This window comes from Myotis davidii, unplaced genomic scaffold (genome assembly GCF_000327345.1).
Source record: "Myotis davidii unplaced genomic scaffold, ASM32734v1 scaffold283, whole genome shotgun sequence".
In the NCBI taxonomy this organism is placed as follows: Eukaryota; Metazoa; Chordata; class Mammalia; order Chiroptera; family Vespertilionidae; genus Myotis; species Myotis davidii.
Window position 1 is genome coordinate 398,575 of NW_006293960.1, and position 14,464 is coordinate 413,038.

Below are 14,464 nucleotides of genomic sequence, written 5' to 3' on the forward strand. Positions count from 1 at the left end.
TGACCATGAGGTTTGATACCAAGGAGGTCAGTGGTTGTCTTGTGCTGTCTGTGGAGAGGTTTCAAGAAAGACTCAAGATGAACTTGTGAAATGAGAAACTAAAGACAATTTTTTCAAGAACTTTTAATCTGTAAAGAAGCAGGGAAATGGGATGAGAGCTGTGAGGTCAGCTATTTCCCTGTGACAGGCACTATGGGCAATATTTTATTCCAGTATGTAGAATCATTTTCTCAAAATTCCAGTTTTCATTTTAAAGATGGAAAATGAGACACAAAGTAGATATTAAATTGCCCAAGTTCAAGTAACTAGTAGGTGATAGAATTGGGGTGTGAAAGTAGGCTTATGTGACTCCAATGTTACTCAACTAGCTAAACCTTTAGTAGAGTCAATATGTCGCCCCTCTATGATGAGATCATTTAATCACATTTCTAATAAAACATGCATGCTAGACTAAAATGTTTATTTGAGAATTATACAGCAAAATTCCAATATGGCATAAACTTTGCAGTGACCTTTAAGAATATTCAATAAAATTTGCTTTCCCCCCCCTAGAGAAGTACTAGTTATGCAGTATCATTTCAATTAAAATGGAACTCCTGAAAGAAAAAGAGTGGAAAGAAGAAGGATCACAGCTTTATACATTGTACTGAGAAATAACAGCTCTTCCCACATGATGGCTAATCCAGTCAAAATAATTGGCCACTTTGGTGTAAACACCTGGGAAATCTGGTTTTCCACAGTTTTCACCCCAACTCACAATACCCCAAATATATGTCTTGTTGTTGGCATCCTGACAGACTAAGGGGCCACCAGAGTCCCCTTTACAGGCATCAATGGAACCATCATCTGTACCTGAGAAAGACAAAGGAAAAAGGAAATCACACATTTACGTGCATTCGTCAAGGCCACCATGCTGCCTTTCTGCCTCTCCCGTCAAGGAGTGCAAATGACTTCGCTTCCTCACACTTTCTCCCTTGCATAGCCCTGCTAGGCCCAAGGAGTTGTTAGCATACAGGCTGGGAAATGCTTGATCTACTCATTCTCTAAATGTATCAAGTGCCCTCCCTGCCTTCCCTACTTTACGTAGGTTTATACTATGATAAGATTGCATTCTGAAAATAGCATCAGATGCTGAGTGTGACAGGTGCTATGCCAAATATTTTATTTCAGTAAGTAGTATCATTTTCTCAAAATTCCAATTTTCATTTTAAAGATGGAAAATGAGACACAAAGTAGATACTAAATTGCCCTGGGTTAAGTAATTAGTAGATGATAGAATTAGGGTGTGAAAGTCGGCTGGGTGGGAAAATAGGAATACCTAGTGCTTATGGAGTGCTTATATGCATGAGTCATTCATTGCTTTAATCTTCAACACAACCCCAGGAGGTATCATTATTATGCCTATTTTAAGATGAAACAAATAAGGTATAGAGAGGTTATAAATATTAACCTCTCTGTTGTCCAAGACCATACATAATAAGTGTCAGAGTCTGGACTTGGGCAGCCAGACCTCAGAGCTGGTAGATTTGGTGCTAGCCTCCCCTTTTGTCCTCTATAATCCTCAACTTCATTTTAATATGGGAGGCACAGGAAATAGTCTGCTTACTTTCTTCTCACTCTTATGACTTTCCAAACTTTTAAAATCACTGTATCCAAGAATTCATAGGATACCAGTAACTTGGCCTTTTTCAGTAATACACTACTTATTGGTGGCTTCGATAAAACATCATAAATGCACTACCTGGCTGCAACCCTGCCTTTGGGTCACCACCGAAAGTAGGAACTGCTGAATGTATTAGGTAGGGGCACTGGCATCACTACAAAGGGAGACAGTGGCAGGTATTGTAAGATGTGCAATAGGATTTCTAAGGAGGGAGAATTCTATTCCATTGGGATACATTCAAAATAAGATCATTAGATCATTTGGATTTTTATTTTGAAGAAGGTTGCGCTTTGATCCTGGATATACCAGTTGTCTGTAAGACTTTGGCCAAATTATGTGACTTTCTGCATCTCAGTGTCCTCATCTACCAAGATCCTCAATTTTGTGGATGAGGAAACTTGCTCAAGGTCACGTGAATACTAGTGGGTAAAAACGGGGATGTAAACCCAGGAGTCTGGTTCCAGAGTCTGTGCTCTTAGTCACCTTGCTAATCTGCTGTGTGCTCGCTTAAGGAAGACTTTTCCTCTTAGTATTAGAATGAGGGGACTTGAATTAAGGGGAGGGACCTGAAAGTGTGGTAATGCAACAGCCAGGAAGCCACATGAAAGTGTTCAGGGCCCAGAGCAAGGGGGCTAACTCATTAGGGGGTGGGGGAGGATACACTTTTGTTGGGGAGCATGTATAAAAATACATCAGAAAAACCACTTAGTACTCACCTGCACATATCATTTCTTTTTCAAAGAACCGACCTGGGTAATACTTAGAGCAATTAGCTATTAGGTGAACTTCACCCCATAGAAGTGAATAGACTTTTTGGTTATCTAAACAAAGTGAGAGAAAAAAAATACACATTTAGAAGACACAACTGAGAAATCTAAATAAATATTTAGTCTCATAGTTTAGTACACCATTAGGAAGATATAAGAATATGTATATTCTCAAACAGATTCATACACTTTTGAGGCTAATTCATTAGCATATTTAATCATACACTGCTCATATCCCCATTTTCTACATTTGCCTTTCTAAAAATAGTCTAGGGAGATTCTGAAGTCATACTGGTTTAATCAAGAGCTGAGTACTCTGAGATGAATGAGATAAACTCCCCCTCTGATGGCCTAGTCTTGTGGGGGAGTTGGGTAGGAATTGGGACCAGGGTCTTCTCACCTAAATAGCTTCTAGTTTCTTATAGTCCCCTCTTTCCTTCAAAGTGCTTGTTGAGTGAAAACAACTTTTTAATGTCAGAAGTTAAAATAAATGCATATGAAGTTATCAGTGGGTGTGTTTCTTTTGTGTCTGTGAGGAACTCCATCTCCTAAGTGATCTGAAAGTGATTAAAAGAGGGTTTAGAATTTCCTTTCCATTTAAGCTAGAGATTTGGGACTTGAAAAAGGACCAGGTCATGTTGCTAATCCATAGTCCAGGAAAGATGAGAAAAACCTAAGAATACAGGGTGAGCCCTGACCGGTTTGGCTCAGTGGATAGAGCGTTGCCCTGCGGGCTGAAGGGTCCCGGGTTCGATTGCGGCCAAGGGCATGTACCTTGGTTGCGGGCACATCCCCAGTTGGGCGTATGCAAGAGGCAACTGATCGATGTTTCTCTCTCATCGATGTTTCTAACTCTCTATCCCCTTCCCTTCCTCTCTGTGAAAAATCAATAAAATATATTAAAAAAAAAAAAAGAATACAGGGTGAGATGTCCCAGGTAGAGAAGTGAATCTTTGCCCATCTCCCCTCCTCCTCCTTTTTCCCAGCTTGCAGTAACTTTTATGCTCCAGGAGAGCAGGGCCCAGGCCTGACTCACCCACTGCTGCACCAGCACCCAGCCTCATGCTAACACGGTAGTTGTTTAATAAAAACGTATATAATTAACCCATGAACTCAGTAATTAAATTATATATTAAACATCTAATGGCAAATGGCTTAACTTCTCAGTTAACCCATAAACTACCTGGGGACAGAGATCTCTGGCTTGTCCTGAGAGAATGACTCCAAAGACCCTAGCACTGTAGTGAGTACATAGGAGTTAACTGCAGAACTGATACTCTCTTCTGGGAAGTGGAGGGAGACAAAAACCCACCAAAGTATGTGGCCAATCTGGGAAGAGTTTCTTTTTTCTCCCTTCAGGTCCTATCTCAAGTTAGTCTTGGGATGGCTACTTTCCTCAGGATAAGGGTTTTTTAAAATTAGTAATTTATTGTTTCCCCTAAGTCAGGAGAAGCCTTTAAAAACTGGGAGCTGCTGTACCATGGGAGAATTTTAATGACTCAGGAGATAGCTCCCTCCCCTAAATTGTTTTGTATCATTTTTGAGGCACTGTCACATTGTTCTGTCTAAAGGTAGCCTTCCTGACTGGTGGCTCCTGCCCGCCTAGGAGAGGAATTCCTTGAGAGCTGGCCTTTGTCTTTCTACCTTGTAGCCTCTGCAGCTTGAGGAATATTCCTTGAGAAATATTAAACATGGGCTGGTTATTAGATGATATTGTCAAATCACTTTCATTTTGTTGAGTATAAAAAATACTCTAGATTTTTACTAGAGTATTCATTGGTGAAATTACATGATATCTGGGATTTGACTTAATATATTCCAGGAAAAAATAAGCGTGTGTTGGAAATGTGTTTAATAGCTCTACAGATCCGCTCTCTACTCTTTAATGCCTTGCTCGCTGCCCTAAGAGCGTGACCTGGAGGTAAAGGGATACTTCAATAGGACTCCCTTAGCCTCTGGTTTTCAGTTGCTTTCTAACAGAAGACCTAGCAGAAGGGAGGGAGGGGAGAAGAGAAGCTAGCAAGATTGGGGCTGGCTATAACCTTCAACTCAAGGTCATTGCTATACCTAGAGCTGTTTCTCCTTCTGGTAGTTTCTCCGTCCCTTTACATGTTCAAATCTAGGAAAGGTGTCAGTTCTGGTACTGTTAGTACTGGGTTTCTCCATAGCCCTTGTGGTTCCCCAACCCCACACCTACATCTTTGTAATTAACCCCTTTAAAAATAAACCTTCGCCTGGCCTGAGTGGCTCAGTGGTTGAGCATGGCCCTATGAACCAAGAGGTCATGGTTTAATTCCCCGTCAGGGCACATGCCGAGGTTGCACACCCATTGGGGGGTATTCAGGAGGCAGCCAAATGATTATCTTTCATCACTAATGTTTCTGTTTCTCTCTCCCTCTACCTCCCCCTTCCTCTCTGAAATCAATAAAAATATAGTTTAAAAAATAAAATGAAAAATAAACCTTCCTGCCCTTGCTTGCTTGGCTCAGTGGATAGAGCATAGGCCCATGGACTGAAGGGTCCTGGGTTCGATTCCGGTCAGGGGCATGTACCTCGGTTTTAAGCTTGACCCCTGGCCCTGGTCAGGACTGGGAGGCAACCAATTGATGTGTCTCTTTCACATTGATGTTTCTCTCTCTCTGTTTCTCCCCCTTCCTCCCACTCTCTCTAAAAATCAATGGAAAGTTATCCACGGATAAGGATTAACAAAAATAAAAATAAGTAAACCTTCTTAATTATCCTATTGAAATAGTGATTGATTCAAAGAGCTAAAACAAAAATGGTAGAAATTGATAACTGGGGAAACTAGGTGATAAGTAGGTTTATTATGTTCTTTTACCTGTATTTTTGTCTATACTTATAAATGTTCCTAAGTATTCTAAAAAAATAAACAACAAATATAAGGACATAATGCTTTCTGGATGAATTAAGTACTAATAAAATTTAGTATATTGTAAGTGTTGGGTATTCAAACATACCACAATCCAGGTTAATTCATACATATTTTATACTTTTTAGTGTGGCGGTTATAAAAGACAAATTGGAATATGAGTCTGTAAGACCAATGCAATGAAGTTATTTACGAAGAGAGTTTAAGCGGTCATAAGGAAGCTAAATTTCAAGGCTAATTCTTTAAGATGAAAGAAAAATATTGGCTAATTTAAATCTAACCTCTCATTTAGCAGGTCTTTTAAATAATTTGTTCATAAGTGTCCACAGCTCTTACTCATATGAATGTTCATCTCAAACCATAGGGGCTGGAAGAAGGAATTTTCCATGTCTTTTTCTTTGTGGGATGTGGGGGTGTGGGGCATGGAGAATGGGGGAGAGGAGAGGAGAAAGCAGAGGGTTGTGGGGTCACTGTCTCAGCATATACTTTTTCTGTCTCTATGACAACCTGTTCATCTTCCACCCAGATCTCTCCAACAAATCTAAGCCATGCTACATGTCCCCCTGACACTATGCTTTTTCTTGGCAAATGGCTGCCCATCACTGTTTGCTTTAGGCTCACAGAGCGTCGGTATCCTTTGAAAATGCAGATCAGGATCTGCGAAAGTCAGTGGAAAAGAAAAATGTGAGGTGGGACCCCTGCAAAAAGAATGAAGAATTTCATGATGGTGGCAGCGGAGCAGGAAGCCAAGCACGGGCACCGCAGAGCCCAGCATGCTGGGCCAGGACACAGGTTGCACACACAGAAGCCGCCCTCACTGGATGTTCACTTTTCTGGATTTGAGGTTCCATGCTCTCTGAGCAGTAGGAGATTAGCTCCTAGGCATTTCTATTCCCATTCATTTTCAACCCCTAGATTCTGATGATAACAAATTGTAAAATGCATACCTCTTTCTCGACCCAAGCCAGAAATGATGCATTTATCATTAGGTGTGAATAAATATGGAGACCAGGGGACACAGGCAGGGACAGTAGTAGGCAGCACACAATCAGTTTGTGTTTGGCGTTTTTTCAGTTCAATCAAAGCTATGTCGTTTTGGTAGGTGGCTCCGTTGTAGTTTTCGTGGATAATAATTTTATTGGCCATATGAACAGTTATCTCAGGGTTCGGCTTTATCCAGTCTAGCAATGATACCCATATTTGGTAACGGTGAATTTTACTGACCCTATAATGGAAAATCAAAGGGAAATAAAATACGTTAATAAAAAAGAAAGCTATCAGCAAGGACTTCTGATGCTTTGTCTTTATATTCTCCTTTCTAAAGAACATTTATCACTTTCCCAGATTTCTTTGTTTATCTTTGCTCTCATGAAGCAGTGTGATTAAGTTTAAGGACAATGTTAAAATAAAGTCAGTGGGCAAATGAAGAGAGGAATACTCTAACTGCTCAATATCAGGGACATCCAGAGATGCCCACGAGGAGAATGAGTTGGCTATCTCTGGAGTGAGAGCACCCTCACTGAAGGCGTTTGCAGAGACCAGACGGTGTCTAGCCCAGAACTGGGAAGTCAGAGTACACACTCTCATTACTCTGCTAACCCAGAGGTTCTCAGAGCGAAGAACACAGCAGTCATTATCCTGTCCCTTAAGACTGCGTCCTAACCTTGCATTATATTGACTTGCTCACAGCCTTGAAGTAAAAAAACAGTGTCTTATTAATCTATGGGTAGATGTCCATGCCTAGTATTGTACATGGAACATAGCAGCTGTTTTAAAATCTGGTTGAAATGGCAATTGAGCTAAATATTGCCTGTTCTTATGCTTCACTCCATTTCATACCAATTTTCACTTCTTGGTTTCCAGCAAACTGGGCACCTACCAACATTTTTCTCAGGTAATCACCTTAAACAATGATGTCCTAGGAGATAATGAGGCATTCAGGATGCTTTTATTTAATACTTAGTGTTCAAAAAATGCTGTTCTTCATATTAATTTTGGTTGTTTTTCAGGATCAGAGGTCCTGAATATTGTTGAAAGGTTAACCCTGTTTGTGCATTCAATTTACTAAACAAATACTTATTGTGCACCTACTGTATACCAGGTACTATGGTAGCCATTGGGATACAGAAATGAGCAAAGTCAGAAATAGTTCCTGACTTCATGGAGCTTAGGGTTTATGGAAAGATTTAGCATTAAATAGATATCACACTAATGAAGGTACGTATTCTACTGTGAAATGTGAAAGGAGTGAAAGCACATGGATTCTGAGAACTTACCAAGAGGGCCTCTTTGACTTAAGAGAGTCAAGGAAGGTCCTGTGAGGAAGTGAAAATTAAGCTGAGATCTGAATAACGAGTCACACTAACTAGAGAAACAGGATAGGAAGGACCATTCAGGCAGGGGAAACAACATATGATGGTCTCTTTGCAGCAGGGAGAGAAGTGCACTTGAGTAGCTGAAAGAAGTCCAGAATGGGTGGTGTAGAAAGCAGGAGGTGACGCTGTGGAGCAAGATGTGTTCGACCAAGGTAAGCAGGGCTCAGGTCATATGGGGCCTAATGGGCCATGCCATTTTTTGTTTAGTTTTTTGTTTTGTTTTGTTTTTATCCTAAGAGGAATGCAAAGCTATTGACTTTTAAGCAATAACTGATCAAAACCAGGTATGGAAATATTGCTCTTGATGCACAGTAGAGAGTGGATAGATGGGGGAGGAGGTGGGTAAAGTGAATGTAAATAAGCCACTTGGGAGGCAGTTGGTATAATCCAGAGGAGAGGAGAAAGCAGGGCAACCATGGAGATGGAAAGTTTTGAGAATTAAATAATTAGAAATTTAAAATGCCACCTAGAGTTGGTGATATATTGGCTGGCCTGTGGTAAGGTTGAGGGAGTGCAATGTGATGATGCTTAGATTCCTGCCTTGTGTAACTAGATGAATGGTGGTGTCATTGGCTGAGATGGGAAACACTGGAATAGACCTATATTTGGGGCAAGAGGCATATCATGAGCTCAGTGTTAGAGATTCTGAATTCAATGTACTTTAGATATAGCCAAGAAGGATTGATAGACAGTTGACTGTAGATAGTCAGTGGTTGGAGGAGAGGTCCAGGCTGGAGATATCATTGTGTCAGCATATAGCATTGTTTTAGCATAAAGCACAGTTAACTTTATGGAGAAAAGTAAGAAGAGAAGGGGAAACCAGGCTCAGTATTGGAGAACTCCAGAATTTCACTTGAGCAATAATGCTCAGTCACAGGAGGGGGAAGCTGCAGAAATGGCAGGGAAGGTGTGGCCTCTACAGAGGATGAGAGAAAACCAGGAGAGTGTGTACCACAGAAGCCAAGAGAAAAGGGTCATTTTGGAAGAAATTATATTTTGGCTCATTGCTCCAACCCATAAGGATCTTCATGGGTATCACCCAACATATTTAATCATTCAACATGTTTCTCATCCCTCTCAGCTTTGGGTCATCTGCAGATTTGTTAAGTAGGCCTTCATCTAAGCTACTGTCAGATATGTTGACCTTGACTTTATCCTGGCTCTGCTATTGGCTAGTAGTGTAGCGTAAGTCAAGTCATGTAACTTCTCAGTCTAAGTCTGCTTGTCTATATAAAGGAAGAGTAGTATTTACTTCTTAGAACTGTGAGAATGTTAAAAAAAAAAAAAAAAGACACACGTGAAAGTGCCAGGCACAGTATTTGGTCTGTAAGAGGTGCTCGAAAAATAATACTTCATTCATTCTAATGATCAGAACAGAGGCCAGAATTCCAAACTGTGTTCTCCTCAAACATGACCTTTAGTCAGTACCAACACTTTTAGGTGTTTTCCTGCAGTCACTATTGTGGACTGAATTGTGTCCCCCTAAAATTCACATGTTGAAGCCTAATCCCCAATGTGATTAGATGTGTTTGGAGATTGGGCCTTTAAAGAGCTTTAAATGAGGTTATAGGAGTGAAGCCTTAATCCAGTATACTGGTCTCCTTATAAAAACAGAAAGAGTCCTAACCGGTTTGGTTCAGTGGATAGAGCATCAGCCTGTGGACCAAAGAGTCCCAGGTTCAATTCCAGTCAAGGGCATGTACCTTGGTTGCAGGCTCCTCCCTTTCCCCTGGGCCCTGGTCAGGGCTCATGCAGGAGGCAACCAATCATTGTGTTTCTCTCACATCGATGTTTCTCTCTGTCATCCCTCTCTCTTCTACTCTCCCTAAAAATCAATGGAAAAATATCCTTGGGTGAGGATTAACAAAATGCATACATACATAGACATCAGGAATTCAGGCTCATGGAGAAAAGGCCATGTGAGAACACAGTAAGCAGATCATGATATCAGTAGGGATTGTTTCTCCACAGCAAGCCAAAGAGAAACCATCCCTACCAATACCTTAATCTTGAACTTCCAGCCTCCAGACTGAGAAAATTAATTTCTGTTGTTTAAGACACCCACTCTGTGTTACTTAGTTATGACATCCCTTTTGAATGAATCCAGACACTTATTAACTTGCCTTATTGGTCCTGCATAAAAGTTATATTTCCGATCTATAGTTAATTATAAGACATCTTTTGTCACATGCTAATGTTAAATCCAGAAACACTATGCCTACCCTACTTCTCTGACCTAAGAATCTCAAAAACTTGTCAATGGAGGAGATAAATGTATGGAGTACCAACCTACTTCCCAGCATGCAAATGAGCCAAGTGAAGTCACTTGGTACCTATACAGGTTTGATCTGCCCTTGCCAGCTGGGGTCAACAATTTGGTTTGTTGCGAGCACAGAAGGCCATGGGGGTTTGGCCTCTGAGGTCCCTGGTGTGATATCAGAGGGTTTTTAGGGGTCAGTAGGGTGGAACTTGTCAATGACTTTTCTCATATGTTTTTGTTTATCATCTGTCACAATCTCTATTACTCATTTTCATGTTTCAGGAAATTCATAATCGAGTGGAGACATATATTACCTGACACAATGTGCAGCAGTCAGGACCCAACAGCCACCAATATAAATTCCTCCACAGCTGAATTTATCATCTTCCCTAATTGCCACCTGCCATGGGAATTCTCCCTGTAAAGACAAGTGTGTGATCACTGCCATTCTACAAACAGGCGGCTCTAAGAAATTTCCATCGCAAGACTGCCATGCCCCCCTCCCCCCATCCCCCACCCCCAAAACTCAGGCTGTTCCTGGGAAGGAAGGAACATTAGGACTTCCATGCAGGTTTACCAGTTGTGCTGGTATTCCTCCTACGACTCGTTTCCTTCGAGTGGGTCCACTGCGTTTGACTCCACAGGATAATTTAGGGAGCAATGACTTTATCTGTTTTCTTTCTTCAAGAAAAGAAGAGATTGTATCATGATTTTGGACCCATTACCTTGTGGGCAGACATTTCTGGATTATCTATGCCACAAAAAAAGCAGAGTCACAGCTAATATGAAAGAGGCCAGATTCATTAGCAAATTATTTGGGATGCTAAACTGTACTATTCATCCTGTTTAAAAATTCTGGCTTAATATTAAAATTGGATCAGTTCTCTCAGAAATCTTCCTCAAGGTGAACCTGTGGCAGAGAGAGGCTGACCAAAGGGCTAAATATTTATCAACCTCTGGCCAATGAGAGAGGCCACATACCCAGGCATTACTCCTGGGTCAGCTCAGGGTAGTCTCAGAGAAAACCCTTTTCTTCTCACTTTCATAGTTTTTACTTTTTAAAAAAAATATGTTTTTATTGATTTTAGAGAGAGAAGAAAGGTGAGGGAGAGAGAGAGACGTCAATGTACCCTAATGGGAATCAAATTGGCGACCTTTTGGTGCATGGGACAATGCTCAACCAACTGAGCCACACTAGCTAGGGCATTGTTTTTACTTTTTTAATATTTCCATATGAAAATTATATGGAAATATTTTCAATACTTTCTGTGTCTCAGACCCCATGCTAAACACTTTGTATGAGGTTAACTCATTTAATGATCATATTAACACTGAGAGATAATGTGCTGAGAACCCTAGACAACTCCCGGTCAGTTGGTCAGGAGAGGGGGTATGTGTACAGCCACTTGACATGTGGTGATGTTTCCTTCCTCTGTGAGCATTCAGATGTGGCACCTTTGTTACTGGGAAGAAAACATGGTAGAGCCAGGCTGAAGATGTGAATTTGCAAGAGAATTCATGACAAAGGAAGACAGTAACTGTGTCAGATGCTCTCCTTATTCTCTCTCTCTCTAGTTCACCATGACATGAACATTTTTTGCAGATGTGCTTCTTAGTTCCAAATGAGAAAGGAAAATTAATATCACTGTCAATTGCTTTCAGCATATAAGGAGGTAGGTCCTCAAGGGAGAGATATTGTGAACAACTTCCCACCCCTCCTAAGGTGGGGGAAGAGTGTCATAGCCAGTTTTAAATGTCAGCTTGGGCTTTGGGAAAAAGAGAGACCTCATTCATTGTCTGTGGAACCAACTTGGGTAGTATCAGAAAATTAATGTTATCTTGAGTAGAAAATAAAGGGCCTTTGTTGAAAATCCCTTCTGAGTAGCTGTAGCTTTGAGATCTAAATTCGTGATTTATTGCCTGATTTGTTTCAATGTTCATTAATTTTGTAGCGTGGCAATTAGAAGGGAGTCTTGTGTGAACTTCAGTTTAATATATCCCTAAAATAGGGAGCTATTTTATTCCCAATTTGTATTTGAGGTTAAGTGACTCATCTAAGGTTATATAGCTAATAAATAACTGAGTCAGGATTTAATACAAGTTACTCTGACCTGAAAGCTCTTATGAATTTTCCAGGAACTTAATACTTAAATTTAATTTGGCTTATAGTGCACAACTGGCCAGAGCACAGATCTTCACAGACCTTCTAGTATCATGGTTTAAAACATTGAAAAAGAATAGCTTGTTCAATTAAATCCACTATTTTTCTATTTCAAAATGTCCTAGGTCATACTTGAAATTTTTGTTGTTTTCAACAAAACTGACCTGACAAAGCTCAAAACTAATAGAAAAACTTTATGTAGGACCATAGTATTGTTTCACTTCAAAATTAGTCATATGTATTAATCAATTTTTAAAGCAGTTCTCAAGAAGTATTTATTAAAGAAAGGAGAGAAGTAATGTTATTTTTTCTACTTAAATTTATACCAAAGGTAATTGTTGCTTGAGTTAGTTATAGTATATATACACACACACACACACACACACACACACACACACACACACACATATACACACTCGACATTAAAGTTAAACCAGTGCACCAATAGAAAAAATAGTAATGTTAACTTACCTGCATCCATATTAGCAGTCAAAATTTCTGTTTCTTCTATAATAAAACAAATTTTCAATGCTTAAAATTATGTTAATAGTAAAACTCAAATCATTACAATCATTAAACGTGGATACTAATTTTCTGTCTTAAAACTTGTCCTCCCTTTAAAAAGGACAGTACAAAATCCCCAAAGCACATCATCTCATTTCCTTTTTTTGGCTACATAATTCTGAAGGCTCAAAATGAACTGTGTAGAATTTGGCAGGCATAAACTTGAGGTGTCTGTTGATATAAGAGAATGGTGAAGCTCATGGTGCTGCAGTTTCCTGCATTTAGAGCAAGCAAAACACCCAGATCAGAGAAGGAAAGCTCATTCAACTCTGCACTCACAAGGTCCTTACCTAGGTAGGGAGCTGTCACTGCCACTGAGCAAAAGAGTCATTGAAAAGGCTCCTCTCTTTTTGTACAAAATAAGGCACTTCTTTCAGTGGTCATGCAAACAATGATATTTCATTGGTTTCGGTGTCAGGCATGGTTAGTATCAGACATTAGGATGCAGAAGTCAAAAGCAAAAAATAAAACAGAGAGAAACCAAGATGGCGGCATAGGTAATCACCTACACTTGCTGCATCTCACAACCACATCAAAATTACGACTAAACGGCAGAACAACTACCACCCAGAACCGCGGGAAAGCTGGCTGAGTAGAAATTCTACAACTAGAGAGGCGAAGAAAGCGCATTAAGACTGGTAAGAGGTGCGGAGGCGTGGAAAGTGCTGGCACCTGGATGTTTTGTTCTTTAAAACGGGAGGGAGATATAAGCTCCTGCTTGCTCTGAACTCCAGTTATGGCTGAGACTCTGGGGGACCCAGGCACATATGGGGAGAAACTGGACTGTGTGGCATTGGGACAGGAATGTGAGGGCAGCTTACTCTTAGAGGTGCTTGCAGCTATCATTGTTCCTGCATGGGTGCTCAGGATGTGAAGAACCAGGGACTTCTCTGCTTCAGGGAAGCCATTGCTGTGTGCTCCGCCCTGGTGATTCCCAGAGACTCTGCCCCACCCAAGCTGTGTGCATCGGCTTTTGCATATGAATGGCCTGTCCTTTTGCCTAAACAAACTGCAGCTGGGTGAGAGAGCCCCAGAGATTCCAAAAGAAGGCCCACTACCTGGCAGCAGCAGTGGCCTTGTTTCACAGCTGTGCCTCGTCTGGGCACTTCCAAACCCCATACAAAGAGGAGGAATCTGCAGATGTCTCTGTAGCTCCTGCTGGGAGGCCCCAGAGAGTGGCTGATGTTGCACCTCCTTGGAGATGATAACGGATTACAACTCTTCACATCCATAAGAGACACACTCAAGGGGCAGACTCAGTGAGCACCAAAGCCCCACTGAAGCAAGTCCTGCCCCAGAAGGGTGTCTCCTGCACAACAGATCTTCTGGTGTAGACTCAGCTGGTCAACACAGCCAATTGGCCTGGAGGACAATTTCTCCCAGTAATACCAACAGCAATCAAAGATTAACTACAAGACTGTGTAAACAACCCACAAAGGGGTACACCAAGAGCATCCACCTCAGGTGACTGGGGAGGCTGAGCCACAGGTCCTATAGCACACCTACCACACAAGGCCTCTCTATCAACTCAAGGAGACTTAGCAGCTCTAGCCAATACATAGAAACAAACACAGGGAAGCAGCCAAAATGCAGAGACAAAGAAACATGTCACAAATGAAAGAAGTGGAAGAAAGCAAACTACTGGATATAGAGTTCAAAACCACATTTATAAGGTTACTTAAGAATCTTTTAGAAACCTCTGAGGAACTTAGTAAGACTTTCAAGGATCTTAGTGAGAATGCCAAAAAACATGGAAAAGGACCAGTCAGAACTTAAGCATACAC

The 14,464-nt window shown here is 40.9% G+C and overlaps 1 protein-coding gene across 1 annotated transcript in view; it reads right to left on the reverse strand.

Moving 5' to 3' along the window:
• Window positions 1-443: 443 nt before the first annotated feature.
• CFI (complement factor I) overlaps window positions 444-14,464 on the reverse strand; it is a 43,704-nt gene continuing 29,683 nt past the window's right edge. Inside the window, exons 10-15 of the mRNA XM_015566681.1 lie at window positions 12,588-12,623; window positions 10,533-10,636; window positions 10,270-10,373; window positions 6,268-6,545; window positions 2,380-2,484; window positions 444-852 (exon numbers count right to left, since the gene is read on the reverse strand). Coding sequence (XP_015422167.1) covers window positions 635-852; window positions 2,380-2,484; window positions 6,268-6,545; window positions 10,270-10,373; window positions 10,533-10,636; window positions 12,588-12,623 — 845 coding nt within the window. The 3' untranslated portion in view covers window positions 444-634. The remainder of the gene's footprint in view (window positions 853-2,379; window positions 2,485-6,267; window positions 6,546-10,269; window positions 10,374-10,532; window positions 10,637-12,587; window positions 12,624-14,464) is intronic.